This window comes from Euprymna scolopes, chromosome 3 (assembly GCF_053919585.1).
Source record: "Euprymna scolopes isolate OS-2025 chromosome 3, ASM5391958v1, whole genome shotgun sequence".
In the NCBI taxonomy this organism is placed as follows: Eukaryota; Metazoa; Mollusca; class Cephalopoda; order Sepiida; family Sepiolidae; genus Euprymna; species Euprymna scolopes.
This window is the reverse complement of record NC_136484.1, coordinates 193,582,894-193,609,123: the sequence shown is the minus strand read 5'-3', so window position 1 is coordinate 193,609,123 and position 26,230 is coordinate 193,582,894. Positions and strand designations below refer to the sequence as shown.

At 34.6% G+C, this 26,230-nt stretch overlaps 1 protein-coding gene across 1 annotated transcript in view; it reads left to right on the top strand.

The window, feature by feature from the left end:
- LOC145260438 (uncharacterized) overlaps positions 1-26,230 on the top strand; it is a 138,295-nt gene that overhangs the window by 84,531 nt on the left and 27,534 nt on the right. The window contains exon 7 of the mRNA XM_080118452.1: positions 1,730-1,966. Coding sequence (XP_079974578.1) covers positions 1,730-1,966 — 237 coding nt within the window. The remainder of the gene's footprint in view (positions 1-1,729; positions 1,967-26,230) is intronic.

Sequence of the window (26,230 nt, the reverse complement as noted above, 5' to 3'; positions counted from 1 at the left end):
CCCACCAGTTTTGGCAAATAACAAACAGGATCCTGAACAGATGCGTGCGTTCTATCCCAACCATCATCAATGGACCTGAAGTCATCTCATCAGCATCAGACAAGGCCAAACTATTTGCCAAGAACTTTTCAGCTAACTCTACCCTATGCGACGAAGGGCATCAACTCCCTGTATTTCCTACTACAACAGACAACACACTATCCAATATACAAATATCTGTGCACGAGGTCGCCAAACTAATCAAGAACCTTGATTTCAGTAAAGCAACTGGCCCAGATGGCATTCCAATTATAGTGTTGAAAAAGCTTCGACCAGAACTAGCCCCCATACTTTCCAAACTGTTTAAGCGTTGCCTTAAGGAGAAGTGCTTTCTAACAACCTGGAAAACCTCATCAGTATGCCCTGTATTTAAGAATTCAGGTGATAAGTCATCTCCCTCTCAGTACAGACCAATAAGTCTCTTGTGTGTCCTGAATAAGTTACTGGAATCCATATTAAATAAAGAAGTAGTCAACCACCTCAGCAGAAATAACCTCCTTAGTGACATGCAATATGGTTTCTATTCTGCTAGATCTACAGCCGATGTGCTAAGTTATATCCCATAGGATTAGTGTGGGGTATATGGTTAAAAAAGAAGAAAAAAAACAAAAAAAAAAACGTACCGGGCATATCTGCATCGCTCTTTGGGAAAGAAGGAAAGGATGGCCAGCGTATTTGTATACACACGAAGGGCATCTTGGGAAGGCAGAGCATGATGGGAGAAGCTTTTTTTTTTTTTTTCCTTAGAAAAACAAAAATTTATCGTTAGAAAAACAAAATTCCTTATCAGAATTTTTTGAGATGACGATTGATATTTTGCGTTGTTTGGATTACTGTTCTCAACTTGAATGTTTTTAGTCAATGAGTTTCTCCAGGTGTGTATTGTCAAACTCAAGAATTTGTATGAAATTTCAAATAGGACCATTTATTTAATTAACCCACAGGGTAGCCAGCTATCCCACTTGGATTACGTTAACTGAAATGTTGTGTATAACATCCCGAAATGTTGTGAATAAAATTACGAAATGTTGTGAATAACATCCCGAAATGTTAATAAAATTACGAAATGTTGTGAATAACTCCCAAAATGAGAATAATGGTTTGACAAATACAAATTCTCCTCATCTCAAATTTATAAAAATTTTTATTTGAAATTAAAAATATGGACAAATTACATTTTGAGGACTGTTTATATTTTGATCATAAAAAATGTTGCCATGTTGATAAAATTAATTTCTTACAAAAGAAAAGTTCTGAATAATGATTGATTATTGATTTGATTATTCTAACAAAAAATATTTGTTCGTTCCAGTGTGAAATTCAAGAGATTTACATTTTTGAATATTTCGCATTTCATATTTAAAAAAAAAATTTCTATTTTAATATTAATTTTTTAATGAAAAGTTTACCCTTATTTATTAAACATGAACTCATTCAACCGATTCTACAATCAATCAGTTATTACATTAATATTAGATTTCATTTTTTAATGTAGTTCAAATATTAAAAAAAAACAACTTTTTTTTGACTCGAGCATTTCTTATGAAACAAAAAAAAATGTGAATTTCAGTGTGAAATATTTAAAATTGATAAGAATATAAATTTATTTTTATTTTTTTTTTTTTTACATGGAAGTCCCCACTTATTATCTTTGAAACTTTTATAACAATAAAATCTTTTTTGTTTTTAGAATTATCTCGGACGGCTTGTCTATTAAACGCTACCCAAAGTCGATGTAAAGTGGAAATTCGAACAAAGAAAAGTCAGCTGACTTTTCTAGAAAAACATTGGAAATCCTTTGAAGAATTATCCTGGAATCCATTGCTGAAATGTTTCCTTTTTCGCACTGACTGTCGACAATTTATGGATGCTCGGTTGACTATCGAAAAGCTCCAACCACATGTGCTTCATCAGCATTTTTGTCAAGGTAAAGACCCCCCCCCCTCTCTCTTTCAATTCTCTCCTTACCCCCGACTCCTTACCCAACACCTTTCTCATCGCCTCCCCACCATTCTCTTCCTCTCTCCCACCCATTCTCTCCCTCTCTCCCCACCCATTCTCTCTCTCTCTCCCACCCCATTCTCTTTCTCTCTCCCCCCCATCTCTTTCTCCCCCACCCATTCTCTTTCTCCCCCCCATTCCTTTCCTCCCCCCCCCATCTCTTTCTCTCTCTCTCCCCCATTCTCTTTCTCTCTCTCTCCCCCATTCTCTTTCTCTCTCTCTCTCCCCCATTCTCTTCTCTCTCTCTCCCCCGTTCTCTTTCTCTCTCTCTCCTCCGTTCTCTTTCTCTCTCTCTCTCCTCCGTTCTCTTTCTCTCTCTCTCCCCGTTCTCTTTCTCTCTCTCTCTCCCCCGTTCTCTTTCTCTCTCTCTCTCCCCCGTTCTCTTTCTCTCTCTCTCTCCCCCGTTCTCTTTCTCTCTCTCTCTCCCCGTTCTCTTTCTCTCTCTCTCTCTCTCCCCGTTCTCTTTCTCTCTCTCTCTCTCCCACCGTTCTCTTTCTCTCTCTCTCTCTCCCCCGTTCTCTTTCTCTCTCTCTCTCCCCCGTTCTCTTTCTCTCTCTCTCTCCCGTCTCTTTCTCTCTCTCTCTCTCCCCCCGTTCTCTTTCTCTCTCTCTCTCTCCCCCGTTCTCTTTCTCTCTCTCTCTCTCTCCCCCGTTCTCTTTCTCTCTCTCTCTCTCTCCCCCGTTCTCTTTCTCTCTCTCTCTCTCTCCCCCGTTCTCTTTCTCTCTCTCTCTCTCTCCCCCGTTCTCTTTCTCTCTCTCTCTCTCTCCCCCGTTCTCTTCTTTCTCTCTCTCTCTCTCTCCCCCGTTCTCTTTCTCTCTCTCTCTCTCTCTCTCCCCCGTTCTCTTTCTCTCTCTCTCTCTCTCTCCCCCGTTCTCTTTCTCTCTCTCTCTCTCTCCCCGTTCTCTTTCTCTCTCTCTCTCTCTCCCCCGTTCTCTTTCTCTCTCTCTCTCTCTCCCCCCCGTTCTCTTTCTCTCTCTCTCTCTCTCCCCCCGTTCTCTTTCTCTCTCTCTCTCTCTCCCCCGTTCTCTTTCTCTCTCTCTCTCTCTCTCCCCCGTTCTCTTTCTCTCTCTTCTCTCTCTCTCTCTCTCCCCCGTTCTCTTTCTCTCTCTCTCTCTCTCCCCCGTTCTCTTTCTCTCTCTCTCTCTCTCCCCCCGTCTCTTTCTCTCTCTCTCTCTCTCCCCCGTTCTCTTTCTCTCTCTCTCTCTCTCTCCCCCGTTCTCTTTCTCTCTCTCTCTCTCTCCCCCGTTCTCTTTCTCTCTCTCTCTCTCTCTCCCCGTTCTCTTTCTCTCTCTCTCTCTCCCCCCGTTCTCTTTCTCTCTCTCTCTCTCTCTCTCTCCCCGTTCTCTTTCTCTCTCTCTCTCTCTCTCTCTCCCCCGTTCTCTTTCTCTTCCCCGTTCTCTTTCTCTTCCCCCCCGTTCTCTTTCTCTTCCCCCCTTCCCGTTCTCTTCTCCCCCCCTTCCCCGTTCTCTTCTTCCTCCCCTCCTTCCCTTTCTCTTCTCCTTCCCCCGTTCCCTTTCTCTCTCGCTCTCCCCCCTCCCCCGTTCTCTTTCTCTCTCGCTCCCCTGTTCTCTTTCTCGCTCCCCTCCTCCCGTTTTCTCCCCCTGTTCTCTTCTTTCTTTTTTTTTTCCATATTCATTTTATCTGGTGCTTGTCTGTTAGTTGATCTAAGTTTTGTCTTTCTTCATTAAAGAAAACAATTACTTCCAAAACTTTCAATTTGTTAATACATGAAGATGTAATAATTTTAAATCCAGAAATCATTTTTCAACATTTTATATACTTCACAAATGTTTTCAATTTTTAAGGGACACAAAATAATTTTTTTTTTTTTTTTTTTAAAGTTTCTGAATCTTGAGGATGAGGATTGATAGCTTGTATTTCCGATTATTGCTTGCATCTTGCATAAGAATAACACTGATAATAAGGACGGTCGTCTGAATAATTTTAACAACAAAAATTAAAACGAGTGACTTGTTTACAAATAAGCTGAAATAAATTTAAATGTTTTAATAAAATTATCTTCAATACGATTTTTAGGATTCCGTTTTGTGTTATTGCATTTTGATTTCAATAAATCAATGTGTTAGTTACATAGGGATGTGAAACACAAATTGTTCACTGAATTTTATTAATAGATTCTTTGCATTAGCAAAAAAAAAAAAAAAAAAACGAAAATGTGTACCTCCCTCTAAAATTAATTCAATATGATTGACCAAATGACATACACTTCAGACTTTGAAATTCATATGATTAGTAAACAATATTTTTTTGGTTTTATTTATTTTGTTAGTGATTTTTAATAACATTTAATTGAATGTGTGTGTCTGTATGTATGTGTATATATATATATATATATATATATATATGTGTGTGTGTATTATACTTATATTTATTATACTGTGCTCTTAATTTCTCTAGTCTTTGTATAACTTGCTAACTTAATAATTTTCTTGTAGCTGGAGATAAGGCATCCTACCACTATCTTATGCATTCCAACCAAGAGATCTTTTATAGATTCTAAATGCCCCTTTGATTGCTATTGTTTGTATCTCTCTTGCACTTGGTTCATTGGGTATATTTGGCCTAATAGTTTTTGAAATTCTTTTTTGTTACTAAGCTGCTGATACAATTACTGAAATAATAGAAATCTTCCAAAGATTCCAGTTTCTTTTTATGTTGTTCATATGATCTTGGTATTTCGTTTATTTTTACAATCACAGTTCCGTTTAACCCAACATCATTGGGACACTAACTTCTACTAAGGTTGCTTCTTTCTCAGTTTCATCGCATATAACTATGTCAGGTTTAATAGTTATAGGAATTTTATAGTCATAGTGGATTGTGTATGACTTATTACGAACTATTTTGTATTTGTTCTGAGGAATTGCTGCTGCATTTGATATTCGACATTTAAACATGTTGCATTGTATGGTAGATGTCCCCCAGCAGAATGTTACAATTGGATGTCGGATGGCTCAAACATGCAAAGTGAAATAGCCATGTTTTTTTTTTTTTTTTTTTTTTTTTTTTTTTACAGTGATCACCACGTATCAAGGCCCGGAAGCCACTCAGGGATAAGGGTTATTGCAAGTACATTACCTTAGTGTGGAGATTTGATGAAGTGTTTACTTAAGGGGGCGGTTCATTAGGAATTTGTTAACATTGGACTTAAAGACATCCAAGTTGTAGTCCAGAGGGGAGCAGGCAGACGGAACAGAGTTCCACAGGCGTGCAGTTCTAAGAAAGAAGCTTTGTTCATGGAATCCACGTTTTGATTTAGGCACAGATATAGAGTGGGGGAAATTTTTCACAGTAGATTAAGCCAGACGGGTGTTTTTCGTAAAAGATTGGTGAGGGGGGACCAGAGATTGGAGTTCAGACGAGCACCTGCCATGGAAATAACGATAAAACAAGAATATGCTCGCAACGTCTCTTCTGTGGGAGAGAGGTTGCAGGGTAGAGAAAAGGGCATCCCCCACTAAGCCACGAAGTCTATTTTGTACTCTGTCAAGGCAGGATAGGCTGTTCCTTGGACGTACTTGGCTTTTATATAGATAGAGAATTGCATCAGTAGTGAGATATCTTCTGGAGTGGTAGAAGGATCCCACCATCTTTTCAGCGACCTTGGCAACAGACTTGATGTACGTGTTCCATTTCAGATCAGGAGTAAAGGTCAAACCCAGAAGCTTGTCAAAACATGGGGCCTCACCCAGACGAAAGCCATCCATCACAATTGATGCCAGCTGGGGATCAGAGCGTTGATGATGTAAGGATAGGATTTTGGTTTTGGATGCATTAAAGGTAACCAGCCACATCTTCCCCCCACTGAACCACGCGTAGATGGTCGTGTCATCAGCATAGATGTTAGTATGTGTTTAGGGAGGTCATTGATGTAGATCAGGAAGAGAGTTGGGCCCAGGATTGACCCCTGAGGGACTCCAGCATTTATATTGCAGGCCTCGATTTTTGTCCATCTATCACTACTCTTATGAGCCTATCAGAGAGAAATAATTTAATTATTGAGAAAACATTTCCAGTTATACCGTAGCTGGAAATCTTGTGAAGTAGACCCTTATGCCATACCTTGTCGAAGGCCTTTGATATGTCAAGAGCAATTGCCCTAGAAAGGAAGCCTTTGTCAAGAGATTCACTAATCCTGTGGGATATGACCGTCAGCACATCTACGGTAGATCTTGCAGAGCGGAAACCATATTGTGTGTCACTAAGGTTATTCCTGCTGAGGTGGTTGACTATTTCTCTATTTAATATGGATTCCAGCAACTTACTCATAACACACAGGAGACTTATTGGTCTGTACTGAGAAGGAGATGACTTATCACCTGAATTTTTAAATACAGGGCAAACTGATGAGGTCCTCCAGGGAGTCGGAAAGCACTTCTCCTTAAGGCAGCGCTTAAATAGTTTCGTAAGTATGGGAGCAAGTTCTTGTTGAAGCTTTTTTAACACTATAATTGGGATGCCATCAGGGCCAGTTGCTTTATTGGAATCTAGGTTCTTGATTAGCTTGGCGACCTCATGCACGGATATTTGTATGTTACCTAGCTTGTTCTGTGTTATAGGAGGAAATATGGGGAGTAGATGGCCTTCCTCGCATGGGGTAGAATTAGCTGCAAAGTTCTTTGCAAATAGTTTGGCCTTGTCTGACGCTGACGAGATAACCTCTGGTCCATTGATAATTGTTGAGATAGAACGCACACTTCTGTTCCAGATCCTATTTGCTATTTGCCAAAACTGGTGGGAACCAAGCCGCTGATCAGCTACCTTGGATTTAACAGACTGGGCATATAGCTCTCTTGCATTTTTTATTACTCTTTATTTTTTTATTACTCTTTAATAATTTATTATAACATGTTTCTGTATCAACTGTTTACTTTAAATTCACATAAAAACAGATTTCAAAATAGTATACATATTATTGCACACGACAAAATAGTATACATATTATTACACACGACAAAATAGTATACATATTATTACACACGACAAAATAGTATGCATATTATTGCACACGACAAAATAGTATGCATATTATTGCACACGACAAAATAGTATACATATTATTGCACACGACAAAATAGTATACATATTATTGCACACAACAAAATAGTATGCATATTATTGCACACGACAAAATAGTATACATATTATTACACACGACAAAATAGTATACATATTATTACACACGACAAAATAGTATACATATTATTACACACGACAAAATAGTATACATATTATTGCACACAACAAAATAGTATGCATATTATTGCACACGACAAAATAGTATGCATATTATTGCACACGACAAAATAGTATACATATTATTGCACACGACAAAATAGTATACATATTATTGCACACAACAAAATAGTATGCATATTATTGCACACGACAAAATAGTATGCATATTATTACACACGACAAAATAGTATACATATTATTACACACGACAAAATAGTATACATATTATTACACACGACAAAATAGTATGCATATTATTGCACACGACAAAATAGTATGCATATTATTGCACACGACAAAATAGTATACATATTATTGCACACGACAAAATAGTATACATATTATTACACACGACAAAATAGTATACATATTATTACACACGACAAAATAGTATACATATTATTACACACGACAAAATAGTATACATATTATTACACACGACAAAATAGTATACATATTATTGCACACGACAAAATAGTATACATATTATTACACACGACAAAATAGTATACATATTGCACACGACAAAATAGTATACATATTATTGCACACAACAAAATAGTATACATATTATTGCACACGACAAAATAGTATACATATTATTGCACACGACAAAATAGTATACATATTATTACACACGACAAAATAGTATACATATTATTGCACACGACAAAATAGTATGCATATTATTACACACGACAAAATAGTATACATATTATTGCACACGACAAAATAGTATACATATTATTGCACACGACAAAATAGTATGCATATTATTACACACGACAAAATAGTATACATATTATTGCACACGACAAAATAGTATACATATTATTGCACACGACAAAATAGTATACATATTATTACACACGACAAAATAGTATACATATTATTGCACACGACAAAATAGTATACATATTATTGCACACGACAAAATAGTATACATATTATTACACACGACAAAATAGTATACATATTATTACACACGACAAAATAGTATACATATTATTGCACACGACAAAATAGTATACATATTATTACACACGACAAAATAGTATACATATTATTGCACACGACAAAAGAGTATACATATTATTGCACACGACAAAATAGTATACATATTATTACACACGACAAAATAGTATGCATATTATTACACACGACAAAATAGTATACATATTATTGCACACGACAAAATAGTATACATATTATTACACACGACAAAATAGTATACATATTATTGCACACGACAAAATAGTATACATATTATTGCACACGACAAAATAGTATACATATTATTGCACACGACAAAATAGTATACATATTATTGCACACGACAAAATAGTATGCATATTATTACACACGACAAAATAGTATACATATTATTGCACACGACAAAATAGTATACATATTATTACACACGACAAAATAGTATACATATTATTGCACACGACAAAATAGTATACATATTATTGCACACGACAAAATAGTATACATATTATTACACACGACAAAATAGTATACATATTATTGCACACGACAAAATAGTATACATATTATTGCACACGACAAAATAGTATGCATATTATTACACACGACAAAATAGTATACATATTATTGCACACGACAAAATAGTATACATATTATTGCACACGACAAAATAGTATACATATTATTACACACGACAAAATAGTATACATATTATTGCACACGACAAAATAGTATACATATTATTACACACGACAAAATAGTATACATATTATTACACACGACAAAATAGTATACATATTATTGCACACGACAAAATAGTATACATATTATTACACACGACAAAATAGTATACATATTATTGCACACGACAAAATAGTATGCATATTATTACACACGACAAAATAGTATACATATTATTACACACGACAAAATAGTATACATATTGCACACGACAAAATAGTATACATATTATTGCACACGACAAAATAGTATACATATTATTGCACACGACAAAATAGTATACATATTATTGCACACGACAAAATAGTATACATATTGCACACGACAATAGTATACATATTGCACACGACAATAGTATACATATTATTGCACACGACAATAGTATACATATTATTGCACACGACAATAGTATACATATTATTGCACACGACAATAGTATACATATTATTGCACACGACAAAATAGTATACATATTGCACACGACAAAAGCTCAAAATAGCAATTTGGTAAATGTTATAAAGATGTATTTTTTAAAAATATTTATTTTTAATCAAGTTTAAATTCACAGTTTATACTGTTCGTCAAAAGATTATTTTTATTTGGTTTAAAGGGAAATTGGGATGTCATAATGGTTAACGACATGAATAGACAACCCGATGTTCCCAGTTTGAATCCAGTTCATCGCACAAATAATTTTCACAAATAATCCTGAATGTCTTTCTAGAAAAAATTCTGACTAGAAAAATATTGTACCCCTTTCTCTCGAAATGACGTCCAGCGAGTGATATCACTAGATTTGTCCGCTTTAGGTCTCATTTGGTCGCTTGGACTCGGTTGTTTTTTTGATGAGTCCTGGTTGATGAGAGGGTCTAGTCAGACAGGTTGCTATTCTCCTCACATGCTTTTGATTGCATGCAATCTGTTGAGTCCTGGTCTCTCAAGTCGACGTCACTGCAAAGTAGAGGTCATTTCAAACAAAAAGAAAAGAATAACCAGTCGATAACAATGATGTTGGCATGGCAACCAAGAAAGCCAACATGCTTGACCGTCAGTTTGCCTCAAACTCTGCTTTGGGCTCAGCAAACCACTCCCTCTCTTATTTTCCTTTGTGGACAGAAACCACACTAGATGATATGAAAATCACCCCTTCTCATCCAGCATCATCTACACTATTTATTCTCGTCCATCGTCACCTGCACTATTTATTCTCGTTCATCGTCACCTGCACTATTTATCGTCCAGTATCATCTAAAAAAAAAATGCTTTGCTGAGGTTGCTCTAGTTCTCTCCAAACTTTTCAACAAATGCGTTAACGAATCTTGCTTTCCTGACTGCTGGAAAACCGCTTCTGTGCTTTTCGAGAATTCTGGTGAAAAAACTGACCCATTAAATTATCGCCTCCTTAGCCTCCTCTCTCTTTTCACCAAAGCTTTTGTATCCACAATTAATCAAGCTCTAGTTAACCACCTCACACCTGCTAAACTTCTGTCCGACCATCAATACGGATTTAGGCAAACCTGTTCTACTGCAGATATTCTAACTGTAATCTCTGAACATATATACCATGCACTGGATAAGGCAGGAAAGGGGAGGGCAGTAGCCCTAGATATATCTAAGGCTTTTGACAGTATATGGCACAATGGTCTCCTCCATCAAAGTGGCACTATGCGTTGTTTGGGATGAAAATGTTAAAAAAAAAAAAATAAATAAAATTATTCACTGAAAATTACAAAACTCATTATTCCTAAGTTTTTGACTCGAATACAGATGCTAGGGAATTGGCATCTTCTATTAGTAAAGTTGGGGTGGTCAACCTTAAATCTGGGGACTTGTCTCTTTACAGTGTGGATTCAGTGGTTTGGAACTGAGATTTAAGTCGAGGGTTTTTCTCTGAATGGTATTGGTTCCCTGACGGTCAGGCAGAGTGTGTCCTCATGGCTATTTTAGCCTTTCATTATATTAAGAATCAAATCTGTACTGCTGAGGGCCACTCCCAACAGGAGGGTCCATTGCCCTCACCCTCCATTGTGTCTGTACCTCTCTCCATCACTCATGTGGGAGGGTCCCTTCTTCCCTTTCTTCATTTGCATAACAAAGTGTTTTTCCCAAATGCCATTTTGTATAAGTAAAAAAAATACATTGATTATCTTTTGGAGATAACTGAATTCCTGAACAACAATTAATGGACACTTGAATTCGTATCCACCATCTTGTTTTTACTTATCTAAATAAACTCATAATATCTGGCCTATATTTCGGGTAACCACAAATAAATTTGACCACCTTAGAAATAAGATTACTTGTTTTCCTTAACAAGGGGGACATTTGAGATGAGACTTGTCAAATTGCCAAAAGATGCCATTTCTAATATTTTTTTTTTTGAGATTTTTATGATTCAAATAATTGATATGATAACAATCTTTCTTAACAATGTTCTTTTTTTCCATCATCACTATTACTATAATCATCATTGTTACATCTAAGGACATTATCACAATATCAGGGAAACCAATGCTAACAATAGAATCTTCAGATTCATATATGCTGATGATTAAATTAAAAAAAAAATTATTTTCTCATCTTATTCTGGATGTGTAACAAATTTCGAGATGGGGGTGTCTACAATTTCCTAGAAATTCATTAAAATCAAATTCATGGATTGTAAGGTCCATTAAATTAAAAAGGTATCATCAGTGTATATACTCTATTCCTGATATAGAGCACTAGCCTAATAAGTTGATCAATGTAATTCAGATATAAACTGTGTCAATCGATTTATTGCAGATTAGTAAAATATCAATATTTCACTAAATATACGTCACACAAAAATGAAAATTGTATCATCAAATGACTGTTTCAAGGTTATTTATTTCCCAAAATTTTATTCAAATCCATGCGATATTCATGAAGTTATTGCATTTTATTTATCGTGTAATTTATACTGTTCATCGCTTTATTGCAGGTCTTTTAAAATGCCAAAAAGGGCGATTAACGGTTATTGAAAAAGGAAAGAATTATTGCTGGACTTGCAGAAGTATTGCTCATCAAAGATTTAGCTATGGAGCTGGATAGGGATCCAATAACTTTGGCTTCATTCGTGAACCCCAACACCAAATCCAGAAAAGATAAGGGCACCAGGAGAAACCTTTCACATCGTGATATTCAGAAAATTTGTGTGGAAGTCAACCAAAATGTAAACAGCACTAGTGCTTCCATTTTTGCAAGAGCTGGAATCGCTCCAAGATCCAGACAGGCCCGATGTGTTGAACAAGATGGCAAGAAACATCAAAACTATTCCAAGGCCTCCATTGAGCAAACAACATCGCACAGAATTACATAAAAATGGATTTCCAACATATCCTATTTACAGATGAGACCCATGCTACTCTTGACGGTCCAGATGGATGGGCCAAAGTTTGGAACTCTAATGGAACTTCAACGCCTTACAGAGTTCATCGCAAACGAGGAGGTGGAGTCATGTTTTGGGCAGGAATCATTAGGGATAAGTTGGTTGGACCATTCACAGAGTTCCAGAGGGTATAACACTTACCAGCAATGCGTACACTGCCTTTTTGGATAAACATTTGTCACCATGGCTAGATGACCTACCATTGTCACGTCACTTTCAGATGATTTTTATGCATGACAATGCAACATCCACATTTGTTTGGGCGACTACAGCTTTCCTCGAATCTAGGGCTTCTTTGGAGAAACTCTCATGACCTGACCACCGTGTTTTCCAGACCATAACCCCATTGAATATCTCTGGTCAATATTAAAAAGAGGAGTTTATGAGGGAGGAGAGCAATTTACTTCAAAGGATGCGGACGAACCTAGTTGATGTTGCTAGAGCCATAACTCCTTTTTGAGATAAAACAATTGACTTCCCTGCGAGACAAAAGGTTTAAAGTTAATTAAAAAAAATGGTGAATATGTCGATAAATAATTTATTTATTTGAAGCTTAACATGTGCTTTTTCTCATTATTTGACAGAAAAATATAATAAAAATATAATAAAAAATCAAGTTCGCACAAAAAGACATTGTATTTTTGCCCTAAAACAACATTTTAAGAAACCTACAATAAAGCGATGGACAGTGGAAATTCCACAATAAAGAATAAAATGTCATAACTTCATGAATATCGCATGAATTTGAATAAACATTTTGGGAAATAATTAACTTAAAGCAGTTGTTTGATATAATTTTCATTTTGTTGCGACGTATATTTAGTGAAATATTGATATTTTACTAATCTGCAATAAAGTGATTGACACAGTTTATATATATATATATATATATATATATATATATATATATATATATATATATATATATATAATCACAGTAATCTATATGAAGTGTGTATATATGTGTGTTTGTTTAATCTATTTTTGCTATTGTTCATTTAACACTTAGGACAGTGTTAATATATTAACAGATACAGTTTAACACCAGACATGTAACATTGTCTTTTCAGCAACTTTATTATAGATATTTCCCCATTGGAAAGTTGCAACGCTGATTCTGACTATCACCGTTTTGATCTCCTCTACTTGGAACCATCCTGATCTGAAAGCCATCTCTCTCCCTCTGGCTACCAACTTGGTGTGCTCTCTCTCACTCATGATTCTTGACAAAAAATGATACTATTTTTCAAGCTCTTTAAGTGACCTCTACATAAGACCATGTCAAACTGTAGAGGTCAAACTATTTTAAAATTGTTTTCTAACATTTTTTCCTCTTAAAACATCCTGACATGAATAAATTTATCTGTATTACCTGGCCGATATCTAACATGGTTGTCTTCAGTTGTTATAGATCAAATAAAGACAGCTGATATAAAGTGTTAATCACTAACACTCACGCACTATCGACGTTTATATTCCCTTCAACAAAAGGTTTGGCATTGTCTCACTGCACTTATGCAAAGTTTTCATGATTGTGGGGATTGCCACTGTTTACAGTTCTGCCTCTTGATTTCTTTTCCTTGTCTCCTTACAGCACCCGGTCCTGGATATGACCTTAAATTATATCCAGTGGTGAGGCCCCAGCTTGCGGGCTCTGGGGAGTGTGACACACAAAATAACACACGCTATCGTGTTAATCAATATTATTATTTATATATTAATTAATATTATTATAATCAATATTATTATTTATATATTAATGCTATCGCATTAATATATAAATAATCTATATATATATAAAAGCGAAAATGTATGTATGTATGTATGCACGCTTTTCCTCAATGTCCACAAAAGGCTTCTTTCAGAGAAGCGCTCGCTCGCTTCAGAACTTAAAACTTTTTATATCATCTATAAATAGTAATATCTCACACATGCGTCAGATGACGTCGTGACCTGATTTACTTTAAATAGTTGAAAAACCAAACAAATTTCATGTACATCGCGTTAGCTCAGTTGGTTAAGGCCTTGGTTCATTATCTAAACATTTTGGGTTCGAATCGTGGTGTGAGATGTTTTTTTCGATTTTTTAAATTTAATATTTAAATATTGAACCAGTGTTATTGAAGCCATTTTTCATGTAACGTTCGTTTTTCTGCTTTTTTTTTTTTTTACTTTGTTTATTCTTAGCGACACCCAAAAACACCCGGGTACCCACCGATTTTTTTTTTCAATTTTAATATCAAAACAGGCTTATTTAAGCCATTTTTCACGTTTTCGTTTGCCTTACGTTAGTTTTTTTTTTTTTTTCCTGCTTAAGTGTTAATGTTGTTTTCTTTTTTTACTTTGCTTATAACAAACAAACCTACGTCGTCGTTGTCTTAACGCTCGACGACTTCCGGCCGTGCACCTGTCAATTTCGTTCTTAAATAAATTCAAACATCTTTCACTAACTCATTCTGGCTGGCCGATTTTATTTTCAAACTTTGCCTCAGGGCTTTAGATTCGATCCTCCTCCCTCCCAAAAAAAAGAGGTTGCAGAGAAGAGAAAAGGGCATCACCTACTAAATTTCAAAGCAGTCCAGATGTAGCAACAGTACTTTATTGTGGGGCGTGCCTGGCTCTTATACAGATAGGATTGCATCGGCAGTGAGATACTTACTGGAACGATAGAGTGATCCAACCATCTTATCAGCAATCTTGGCAACAGATTTGATGTTCGTGTTCCATTTCAGATCAGGAATGAAGCTCAGTTCCAGAAGCTTGTCAAGACGTGGAGCTTCCCCAAGACAAGAACCATTCATTTCAATCGGAGTGTGATGGGGATCAGTGATTATGAAAAGAGAGAAGCTTGGTTTTTGATGCATTAAAATTAACCAACCACCTTTTTCCCCATTGCATCATGTTCTCAAGATTAGAAGAGAGAGAATCAAAAAGATCTTTGTCATTGCTGGCCTTTGAAGTGTTGCCTTTGATTGCAAGTGATATGCCTTTTACCATTTTTATAAACAAAGAAAAAAATTGACTGTTTTGAATGAAAAACAAAAAAAATTAAAATATTTGTCTACACTTTCACTTAAAAGTATGTTGATCTGTCTTTCTTTTAATTCAGTTTCCTAATTAATTTAATGTAATCAATATTTCACTAGAAAGATACCTCATTGTGTCTCATTACTTGATAAATTTTTATGCTGAAAATTTTCAAATCTTTTGCTTTCTTTTTTCAATTTACAAAAAAAATTTTTTTTTTTTTTTTGAGGGGGGGGGGTATTTTTCAACACTGTAAATCTTTATTTCATATCCAAGATGAATTTATTCAAATCGAGAAATAAATTTCCTTTGGATTGGAGAAGATGTGTTCTTTATAGATAATTTTAATATCACCTTCCCCTTTCAGATCGGTAGATCATCCGATCCTTAGAAAAATTGACCAAAACAAGTAAAAGGGTTGCCATTTTGGATGTTTGTAAAATTTCTTAAATTTGTATAAGTGTAAACATTTGGAAGTTTACATTTTGTATGTGTTTTCGGAACATTAATTTGTTTTGGATATTCTTACCAAAGTTCACTGGAAGTAATTACCTGGATTTATTACCATTTGATACAACTTACCCACATGGAATTACCATTGCTGGAATTCAAGTGGACTTTCTGCTATGACAAACTTCATGCTTGGTAATTATTTTTTTTTTTTTTATTTATTTATTTATTTTTTTTTTTTTGTGCATACTTTACAGGGTGGAATGATAAAATTGTCGCCCTAAAGAAAACACTACAGTTTTATTTAAAAAATTATATTGAAAATATCAATTCAGGTAACTTTATTACGTTGCAGAGCTGACATCTATTCAATGTAGCTGCCTTCATCCTCAATCATCACCTTGATACTGATCCAGAACTGGGAGCATGCCTCTTCCACAAATTCTGGTGGGAGCTTGGTGAATACTCGGTGGATGGTGGCAATCAAGCTGGCTTTGGTTTTCTGGGAGGTCATGTTAGTGATGTTCTCAACGTATAACCAAATGAAGGAGTCCAGTGGGTTCAGGTTAGGGGAGAGAAGGTAATGAGAAAAAGGTACGAAGTTGTAGCACTCCTTCTGAAACCAAGCTTGGGTCTTGGACTTGTGGGCCCACGCAGAGTTCTGCTGCCATACCCAGGGTCTACCACCCGATTGCACCAGGTACACTTTCGTGTTGACTTTCAAGCTGACTTCGATGATGTGAGGTGGCATGATGTGGCCCTCAATTGAAATCATACCAAAGACCATAACTGTGGTTGGAAATTTATTTTAATCATCCTGGCCACGTCCCTATTTGTGTCGATCCAGCGATGTATTTTGAGGGTGTTGGCAATGGTCCTGTTATAACATGGATCGGTAGAGAGCATGAGTTGTACAGCGGCACATCTCCAATCTCGCTTGGTGATCATTGTCACTTTCATACATTATAGAAAGCTCCTATCACTCTTGGGATTTGTACACAACTGGCCAACTGGTTTTCGTCAAACGGAAATGGAATCATATCGTCTTTTCTGTGATAACAGTTTTATCCTTCCATCCTGTATTTTTTTTTTTTTGTTTTTTGTGGTGTAGGTTGAGTGCTCATTTACTCACTGACTGCCAAACATAATGCAGATAATGCCATGTGTAAAAATTTGGAAAATTATGATCCTTCTTTTTTGGTATGCTTAGGTTTTCACTTATATAAACCTATTTGGCAAATGTTCGTCTCCTAAGATGACTGTTTTTGATTGGTTGCGATCCCTTTGACCAATAAACCTGGCGCTATCAGGCAGTCTGAAGATACCAGCTTTCTGACCTAAAATGCACTAAACAGTGATGTTATTGTTTTGTTTTCCCTTTCCAAAATACAGTCATGTTCTGCAAAGCAAAAACAAAATTTCCCTCTACAAAACAACCAAACCAAGCACTATGAATAAATATTTGAAGATATAAAGTACTTGAAGGATAAAAGCTTATCAAAATAAACGTGCTTCGTAATAAACACGCTATGTGATATACGTATATCTGTACGTGATGTTGCCAAGCTAATCAAAAACCTTGATTTCAGTAAAGCAACTGGCCCTGACGGTATTCCAATTATAGTACTCAAAAAAACTTCAACCTGAACTAGCGCCCATACTTACAAAACTGTTTAAATGTTGTCTTAAGGAGAATAGTTTCCCATCTCCCGGGAAAATCTCATCAGTATGCCCTGTATTTAAGAATTCAGGTGATCGCTCATCCCCCTCTCAGTACAGGCTAATAAGTCTCCTGTACGTCATGAGTAAGTTGCTGGAATCTGTGTTAAATACAGAAGTAATCAACCATCTCAACAAAAATAACCTTCTTAGTGACACTCAATATGATTTCCGTTCTGCTAGATCTACAGCAGATGTGCTTACAGTTACATCGCATAGGATTAGCAAATCTCTCGACGGTGGCAATCTTTCTAGGGCAATTGCTCTTGATATATCTAAAGCCTTTGATAGGGTATGGCATAAAGGTTTACTTCATAAGATCGCTAGCTATGGTATAGCTGGAAAAGTCTTCTCAATTATTAAATCATTTCTTTCTGATAGGTTCATAAGAGTAGTAGTTGAGGGGCAAAAATCAGAAGCTCACAGTATTAATGCTGGTGTCCCTCAGGGATCCATCCTGGACCCAACTCTTTTCCTGATCTACATTAATGATCTTCCAAATCACATCTTTACATCATTTGTAGACATTTATGCTGACGACACTACCATTTATGGTAGCACATCTAAGACAGTAAACGACCAAGTTCTCTCCAATTCTCTCTCCTCTGATCTTGAGCACGTAGTACAATGGGGAAAGGAGTGGCTGGTTACTTTTAATGCATCTAAAACCAAGCTTCTCTCTTTACATCATCAACATTCTAATCCACATTTGGCATCAATTGAAATGAATGGCTCTCGTCTTCAGGAGGCCTCAAGTTTTGACAAGCTTCTGGGCTTGACCATTACTCCTGATCTTAAATGGAACACGTACATCAAATCTGTTGCCAAGGCCGCTGGAAAAATGGTGGGATTTTTCTATCGATCCGGTAAATATCTCACTGCTGATGCTATTCTCTATCTATATAAGAGCTAGGTACGTCCAAGGATGGAATACTGTTGCCACATCTGGGCAGGAGCTGCTAGAAAGGACTTGGCCTGCCTTGATAGAGTTCAAAATAGACTTTGTAGCCTCGTAGGAGATGTCCTTTTCTCTTCCTTGCAACCTCTATCTCACAGAAGAGATGTTGCGAGTTTGTCTCTGATGTATTGTTATTTTCATGGAAAGTGTTCGACTGAGCTTCAATCTATGGTCCCCCCTCGCCAAACTTTCACAAGAAACACTCATCTAGCTGTAAACACTATCAATAATTCCCCCCACTCTTTATCTGTGCCTAAACCTAAACGTAGATTCCATGAACAAAGCTTCTTTCTTAGAACTGCACGCCTGTGGAATTGTCTTCCGTTTTCCTGCTTTCCGGCTGACTACAATATGGTTGTGTTCAAGTCTAAAGTAAATAAGTTCTTGATGAGCCGTTCCATATAAGTTATCAAATTTACCAAATTCTCATTACTAATGATTATTATATTGTCCAATTTCTACTGTACACTCTTTAACCCTTATCCTTGAGTGGCCTCTGGGCCTTGATAATGTGGTGATGCCTATGTAAAAAAAACAAAAACAAAACAACCAAATCGAATCAACCAATCAAAATTTGAGTATTTTACAGAAATAATTTCTTCTGCTGGTTTTTTTTCTTGTTGCTTGCTTGGAATAGAATTCTATCAATAAGGCATTATAATATATATTAGAAAAACTTAATTAAAAACTTAATAATATATTAGAAAAACTTAATAATTAAAAACTTAATTATATATTAGAAAAACTTAATAACTGATATGTTAATGATTGTGTAATGCTTATTGTAGTTTCGTTGGATAAATAACATCAAGTTGATAGTTTTATTGTTGCTTTCTGCTTGTAGAAAAGAAAGTCACCAAGATCCACTCTGGTATTAAGTTTGTATAAAAAATAAAATTCACATTTCTTACTATTCACCACATAAGCTCAACTCTGTACACAATATATTGCTAATAAATGCCTATAAATTCTTTATAGGAAAGCCTTATTTTTTCTTTCTTTAAAAATCCTTTTCTTAGACATTAAACGAGAAAGTGGTTATGTTAAACTTGTTTCTTTTGGACTTTTATTTAAGCCTTGCTAATGTATATTGAAGAAAGTCCCTTTCTGTTTAATATTTCCATGATTTCAGTTTAATTTTCAAACTTTATAAACAAAACTGGTCTTTACTTTAAAATACTTTTTCAAAATGGTTTTATTTTTAATTATGTTTTATATTATTATAATTTCCTTTTTTTTAGCCTGTAGTTTGAAAAAAACATTTTTTTCAGGACCATTTTATATAAGTTTTATTTTTAATAAAGCGCCTTATTTTTTTTTATTTTTTTATTGTGTAGTTTGAATTGTAAAAATTATTTCAGAACCGTTTTATATAATATATTTTAAGTTTACATAAAAAAACTCGTTTTCACTTTTAAATGTTTTTAATATCTTGTGATAAATATTTTTAATCTTTACATAATTTTTTTTTTTTATACAATAAAAAATATTACATCAATTACATCACTATTGATTTGAAGGGACTTTTTTTTGATATACACAGGCAAGACTAAACACAAAGCAGAAGTCAAAAATAAATAAATTTAACCAAAAATATTGTAATTCACATGAAGATTAGAACCTAAAGATGGTTGTCCAGTCTTGATCTCTTGTTAGGACTGCTGCTGCTAATTAGATAATGTAGATGTAAATGAGTTTACTCTTCAATACCCATGACATGAGAGGACTGAGACTATCGTAGAAGTAAGCAGTAAGTTGCCCTGCATGTGAGATTCATACGAATTGTAGCTCAGAACAGTGAAATAGAATGCCAAGCTGATCCTGGATCCTTGCCTTTATGGAGTTTGACACTGAAACCCAGATTGGCTAACCCTTGTATCTACTTCGGTGGCTGTCCATCATGCTTGGTCAGCATTTGTTTGAGATGTACGTAAATTCTCTGGTCGGAGCCAGCCCAACTGCTCCAGGGTGAATGCTGAAAAAGACAAGAAGATTTGTAAGAGTCATCCAGCCATGCTGATTTTTTTTTTTTTTTTTTTTTTTTTTTTACGGAAGAACTGAATGTTACAAGAACACAAATCTATTTTTTCTGTAGTGATAGCTAAAGGACTGATCTGCACTTATCTTGAAATTGAACGCTAAACCAGGAAAATCAAATTTTATAAATAAGCAAGACAGGGTTCAGGAGCTGCCATTTTGTTTTAAAATTCAAAAGTAACAATTCAATTCAGCTATAGAGATTTTTTTTTTTTTTGTATTCAAAATAATTAAAACTTTTTAATCGTTAAAAATCGTAAATTTTGATTTTCTTAATTCAAAAAATGACTTGATCAATTTACGTAATTTTTAGAATATGGTATCTTCATTTTATGACAAGTACATCAAAGATTTTTTTGTATTGTTTTTTTAATCAAGTGTAATTCTAAACAAATACCAAACATTAAAATAAAGCCAAAATCATTTTGAGAAGAAAAACATTTTATTTGAAATGATACAAACCAAAAAATCTCAGAAGTTAGAAAATTTTCTGAAATCTATCATTCTCAAAACAAAATTTGAAGTTGCATTGGAATATAATAATCCTGAATTTTTTTATTTTTGGTTTTGACCTTATTTCTTATTTAAAAAAAAATTAGAATTTGATTAATGTAACAAAAAAAACATTTTAAAATGACAAAATATAAAGTTGATGAATTTACCAACATTTTAGGTGCAAGGTTTTGTGAGACATTTAAAAACTTCTTTCCTTTTTTTATTAAACTGAATTTGTGAACATGTTTACATAGAAAATAGCACAGTACTATTTCCATGACTTTAAGAAACATTTTTTCATGTTCAAAATCTCTGATGCCTGAAACAAACTTTATGTACATCAATCATTGGCTGTAGAGACATCTTCATTTTTATTTAACCCTCACGTTTCCTGAAATTCGCCCAAACACCTGATGTTCCTGTTTAATACAAATGCATATAATATGCACATTAGCTGCGGTGTAATGCACCTGCGCATTGTATGTATGATTATTTCATTATGAAAGTCAGTAGGTGATCACTTAGAACGATTTCTAGTTTTTCTTGATTTTGGTAAATTAATGGCAAACTATTGGATGTTGGGTTTAACTTGATCTGTTCCCTCCTCTACTTTGAATCATCAGTTTATTTGCATCCGGAACGTTCCATTTTTTTTGATGATGCCATTCAAGCCTAGGGGTGGACAGATGCTAGTATGGTAGCAAGAATTAGAAGTACATGCAGTAAGTTCAGAGAACTTTTACCATTTATAACCAACAGTCAACGAAAAGAGTCTATCAAGCTGATGAATGGAAGTGAAACCTGCCCGCCAGTGAGGGTTGAAGACATGTGTTGCATGGAGAGAAATCATATGAGAATGATACGATGTGTAATGTGAGTCTAAAAGACTTAGTTCTGATGACCTCAGAGGAAGATAAATCTGGATAGTCTAGATGTGTGTGCAGGACAGGAGACTTTGCTGATACCATCATGATGAAAGAATAGATGGGAGTTCTTGGTTTAATAGATGTAGTGCAGTTGAGGTAGTAGGGATAGCCTTCAGAGAAAAAGCCAAGGAAAATATGGGAGTGGTTAGGATGAACTTGAGAAAGAGGGCTAAATAAAGACTTGGCCAGGGAGAGTTTAGTTTGGAAGTCAATTTCTAAAAGCTGTCCAACACATGCCAGTATGTAAAATGGGTGTTTCTTGCCGAATTGTTTAAAAGGAAAGGAAGACCATTAACATTAGGGAACTGTAAATCTATTCTAATTTTTTTTTTTCTACTGTTGATCATCAGATTGACACTGATAAATTTTATCATTTAAGATTTTCCTCATTCTCAAACAATTTTTCAATAATTTAAGCTTTTCCGTAAGACGTTGTGGTGAATCCATCAGCTTGCTTTTTATGTTATCCAATTCATATCAGATTTCAATATAAATGAAGCAACACTAAACTGTCTTCAACATCGTTGAGCAAAGTGTTCATGATCTACTCTATCTCAGCACCTTGCAATCAATCTGTTTTTATTTCTTTTCCTATTTCTTAACCCTATACTCCACTCACACCTCTGCAAAAGAAAAAATTCTGAATAGGGTACAAAACTGTATATTCAATGATGAGTCCTCAGTTTTGGGAGTTTTCTGAGGTGTCGAGTTGCTCCTGAGTTACCATTTTATCTCACATTTAATCTGTATCGGTTTAATAGAAACTAATTTATTGATTGTTTTTTAATATCCGACATTTACAAAACAAATAAATCTATGAAATATTTGTTTTGGCATAAAATGATGCGGCAATGGTTGACATGAAACAACTTTTAGAATATGGCATCAGTTCTGATCTGATATTCTCTCCAGTTTACACCATTAATGATTACTAAACTACCACTGAACATTTGTTAACCTTCATCCTCGAGTGGCCTTTAGGCCTTGATAAGCGATGCCTCTAAAAAAATGCTTTTTCTGTCCACAACAATGATTGAGAAATCCTTCTAGACTGAGACAATTTAAAAAAAAAAAAAAAAAGTTTCAATTCAGTGTCTCTTTTTAGGGAGCTGAATTTTCCCCATACATTAAAACTGACTCCATGTCTCACTCTGCCCTCATGGAGAGGCAAGTGAATAGAAGACTTTCTATAAAGTCCCACAATTTAATCATGTGATAATAAATGTAATCAAACTGTCAACTTTAAACTGGCAGAAATTGATTTAATAGAAACATTGTACCTATTTACTATGCCTCCCCACGGGACAGTTAGACACCAGGGTCGTTTTTTAACGTGGAGAAAAGGTATAAAAATAAAAATTGTCTCAGTCGTGAAGGATTTCTCCTCCACCGAAAGAGAACAAGAAATAGAAGTGCCGCATCTGAAGAACAGATACTACATTGTAAGTAGAGACATTAATCGTTGAAAAGCCAGTCCTTGTCCAGGATTTTCCCTATATTAAAATCCCAAACTAAAGATAAACCTTTATGATGTATATTCTTGTCCAAAAAGAAAATATTGTATACTAAAAATCACAAATTGATCAAATAGTTTTATTTTTATAAAGAAAATCATTTTTAAACGAATATTAGTTTTTCCAATCCCCCTCCCCCCATGTTAATAAATCCTGACAGTTTGAATTATCTGGAATTGTCTTCCTTTCTTCAAACTGTTTTCAAGATGGTGTTCCTATTTACAATGCCTCTCCACGGGACAGTTAGACACCAATACTTAGAACTGTTTATATACCCCCTATATAATAATATCTACGATTTGGGAATGCGGGTCGCCTCTAGATTTATTTACGTCAATTTTTACAAAATTATTGCTACTTCAGCCCATCTTGTGTTTGTTCAGCTTTTTCGTATAAAAAGCGAAACTAATTCAAAGCTAAGGCAGCGTTCCAGGCAATCGTGCTGGGAAACGTCCAGAAGAAATCAGCTTTGATCAATGTGGGGCCAAACTCCATATATCAGACAATTACTATTCAATCTGGAAAATGGGGAGCTGGTTTCCCCCTCCCCAACATCTTGGTGAAAAAAACAGTCAAAGTTAGGTAAACAAACCCAAAAGCTGCCCCGCAGCAAAAGTAAAGTCCGCTCCTTCTATTATTTGACCTCATTTTTAATGAGGTCAAATAGAAGCAGAGCAAAAGTTTAGTCCGCTACTTCTACAACCTCATTAGTAGAGTTAACTTTTACTGCGGCCACAGGTTCAATTCTGTTTTTATTACTTAAATTCAAACGGGCCACCGTTAGTTTGTCGTGGTGGCCCACTGGTTAACGTCGCACAATTTTTTTTTCACACTTTAATTTCCAATGTTGCCTCAAGATTTCGTGTTCGATCCTCATACTAACTTACCAAAACCTTTTATTTTTACCCCCCCCCCCCCCCAACCCCCCAAGGGAGTTTTGATTTACCCAAAACCACACACACCTCCAAACACCTGGGTAACGCCGGGTACCCCCTGCTAGTATATTATAAAGAAGAAATGAATTTTAAGTAAATCAAATTGTACCTGCATAATTGTCATGTTGTAAATAGTAACATATCCAAAAATTATGGAAAATGATAAGTTAAGAAAATAATTATTAATGAAAAACAGTATTCAATAAAGTTTGGATGAGGAATAAAATTTGTTTGATATTTTGAATTACATTCATCACATGACATAAGCAACAGAACTTAATTATCTCCCCTGTCAATTTATCTTTTTTTTTTCTTTTTTTTTTTTTTAGTAAGCTTCTTTTTTCACTAATAATTATTTTTCTACATTATCGTTTTTTGTAATTTTTGGATATGTTACTATTTTGAGACATAATTATGTAGGTACCGTTTGTTTCAATTGAAATCCAATGTTTTTCCGTTATTATAATACAAAACTGCGCAACAATCTATATAAATGTTTCATGTTCGTACATGCATTATTGCCTTTCACATTAAAAAAACAAAAAAAACATTATCCGATCTGCAAAGTTGGTGATTGTTTTGTTTTTATGTTAATGCCATCCGATTACATTACCAATTCCGATTTTACCCATTTTAAAATGGATTGTTTCAAAATCAGATTGTGTCGCTCTGTCAATTAAAACAGCACAATCTATGTAAATAAAATAGATATGTGCATGTCTGTGTAAAGATATTTAACCGATAAACTCCTAAACTACTGAAATTAACAGGAAATAGTAATCATACACCAAGTAAAATCTTTTAGATGGATGAATAACATATACAGAAATGTCGGCAGGTTGAAATGCAAAATGTTCATTTCAAATTGCCAACATATTTCTATTACTTTTGCGCACGTGCAAATTCGTTCATAGCTTGAAGTGGTTTGATTTTAAGTCTTTATCTATTTTTTGCTGGAGTTCTAAATGTTTTACTTTTGATTCCGTGAAAGCACTCCAGTCATTTCTTTTAACTTTTTTTTGTTTTTAACTTTTGAAATCAGTACTATATATTAGGTACAATATAATATTAAATAGAGAATTGGACTTGTAATAATAAATGTGAAATCTGCATAAAAATATATTTAAGCGTATTTAGACAAAGGCGGGTGCCCCTGCCTCACTAGTTTTGAATAAATGCATTTAAAAAGTTTTATTAATTTAAAGAATATTTAGTTGACAATTATTTTTATTCAAAAAAAGATATTTATTGTTTTAAAGACCTTGACCATTTATATTGGAATAGTAAGGCTTATGTTTTATTAAAATTGAATCTGACATTTACTGTTAAAAATATTTTTTCCAAATAAATTATACAAGTTAATGTAGAAACTACCATGAAATTTCCACAAGATCCCGCTAATTTTTATTAAAATTTAGTCCATATAAAAAGCAAAGAAGAAATTTGGAATTAAATACAGGGATGTGACCTTATTCTTGTATGCATATTTGTTAATCTATTTTTATCTTTATTATAGGGAATAGTGCTGAATTAAAACTGAATTAAACTTTTTTACTTAAGCAAAAATTAAAATTCCCTATTAAATTTGAAAAAGGAAAACCATTTAAATATAATATTTAACACTTTTTTATTTATTTATTTATTTTTTTAGAAGTCAGCCCTTAAATTGATTTTAAACAATTACATTATGTCCATATGAACTTCTATAACAATATTTTTATTAAACCAAA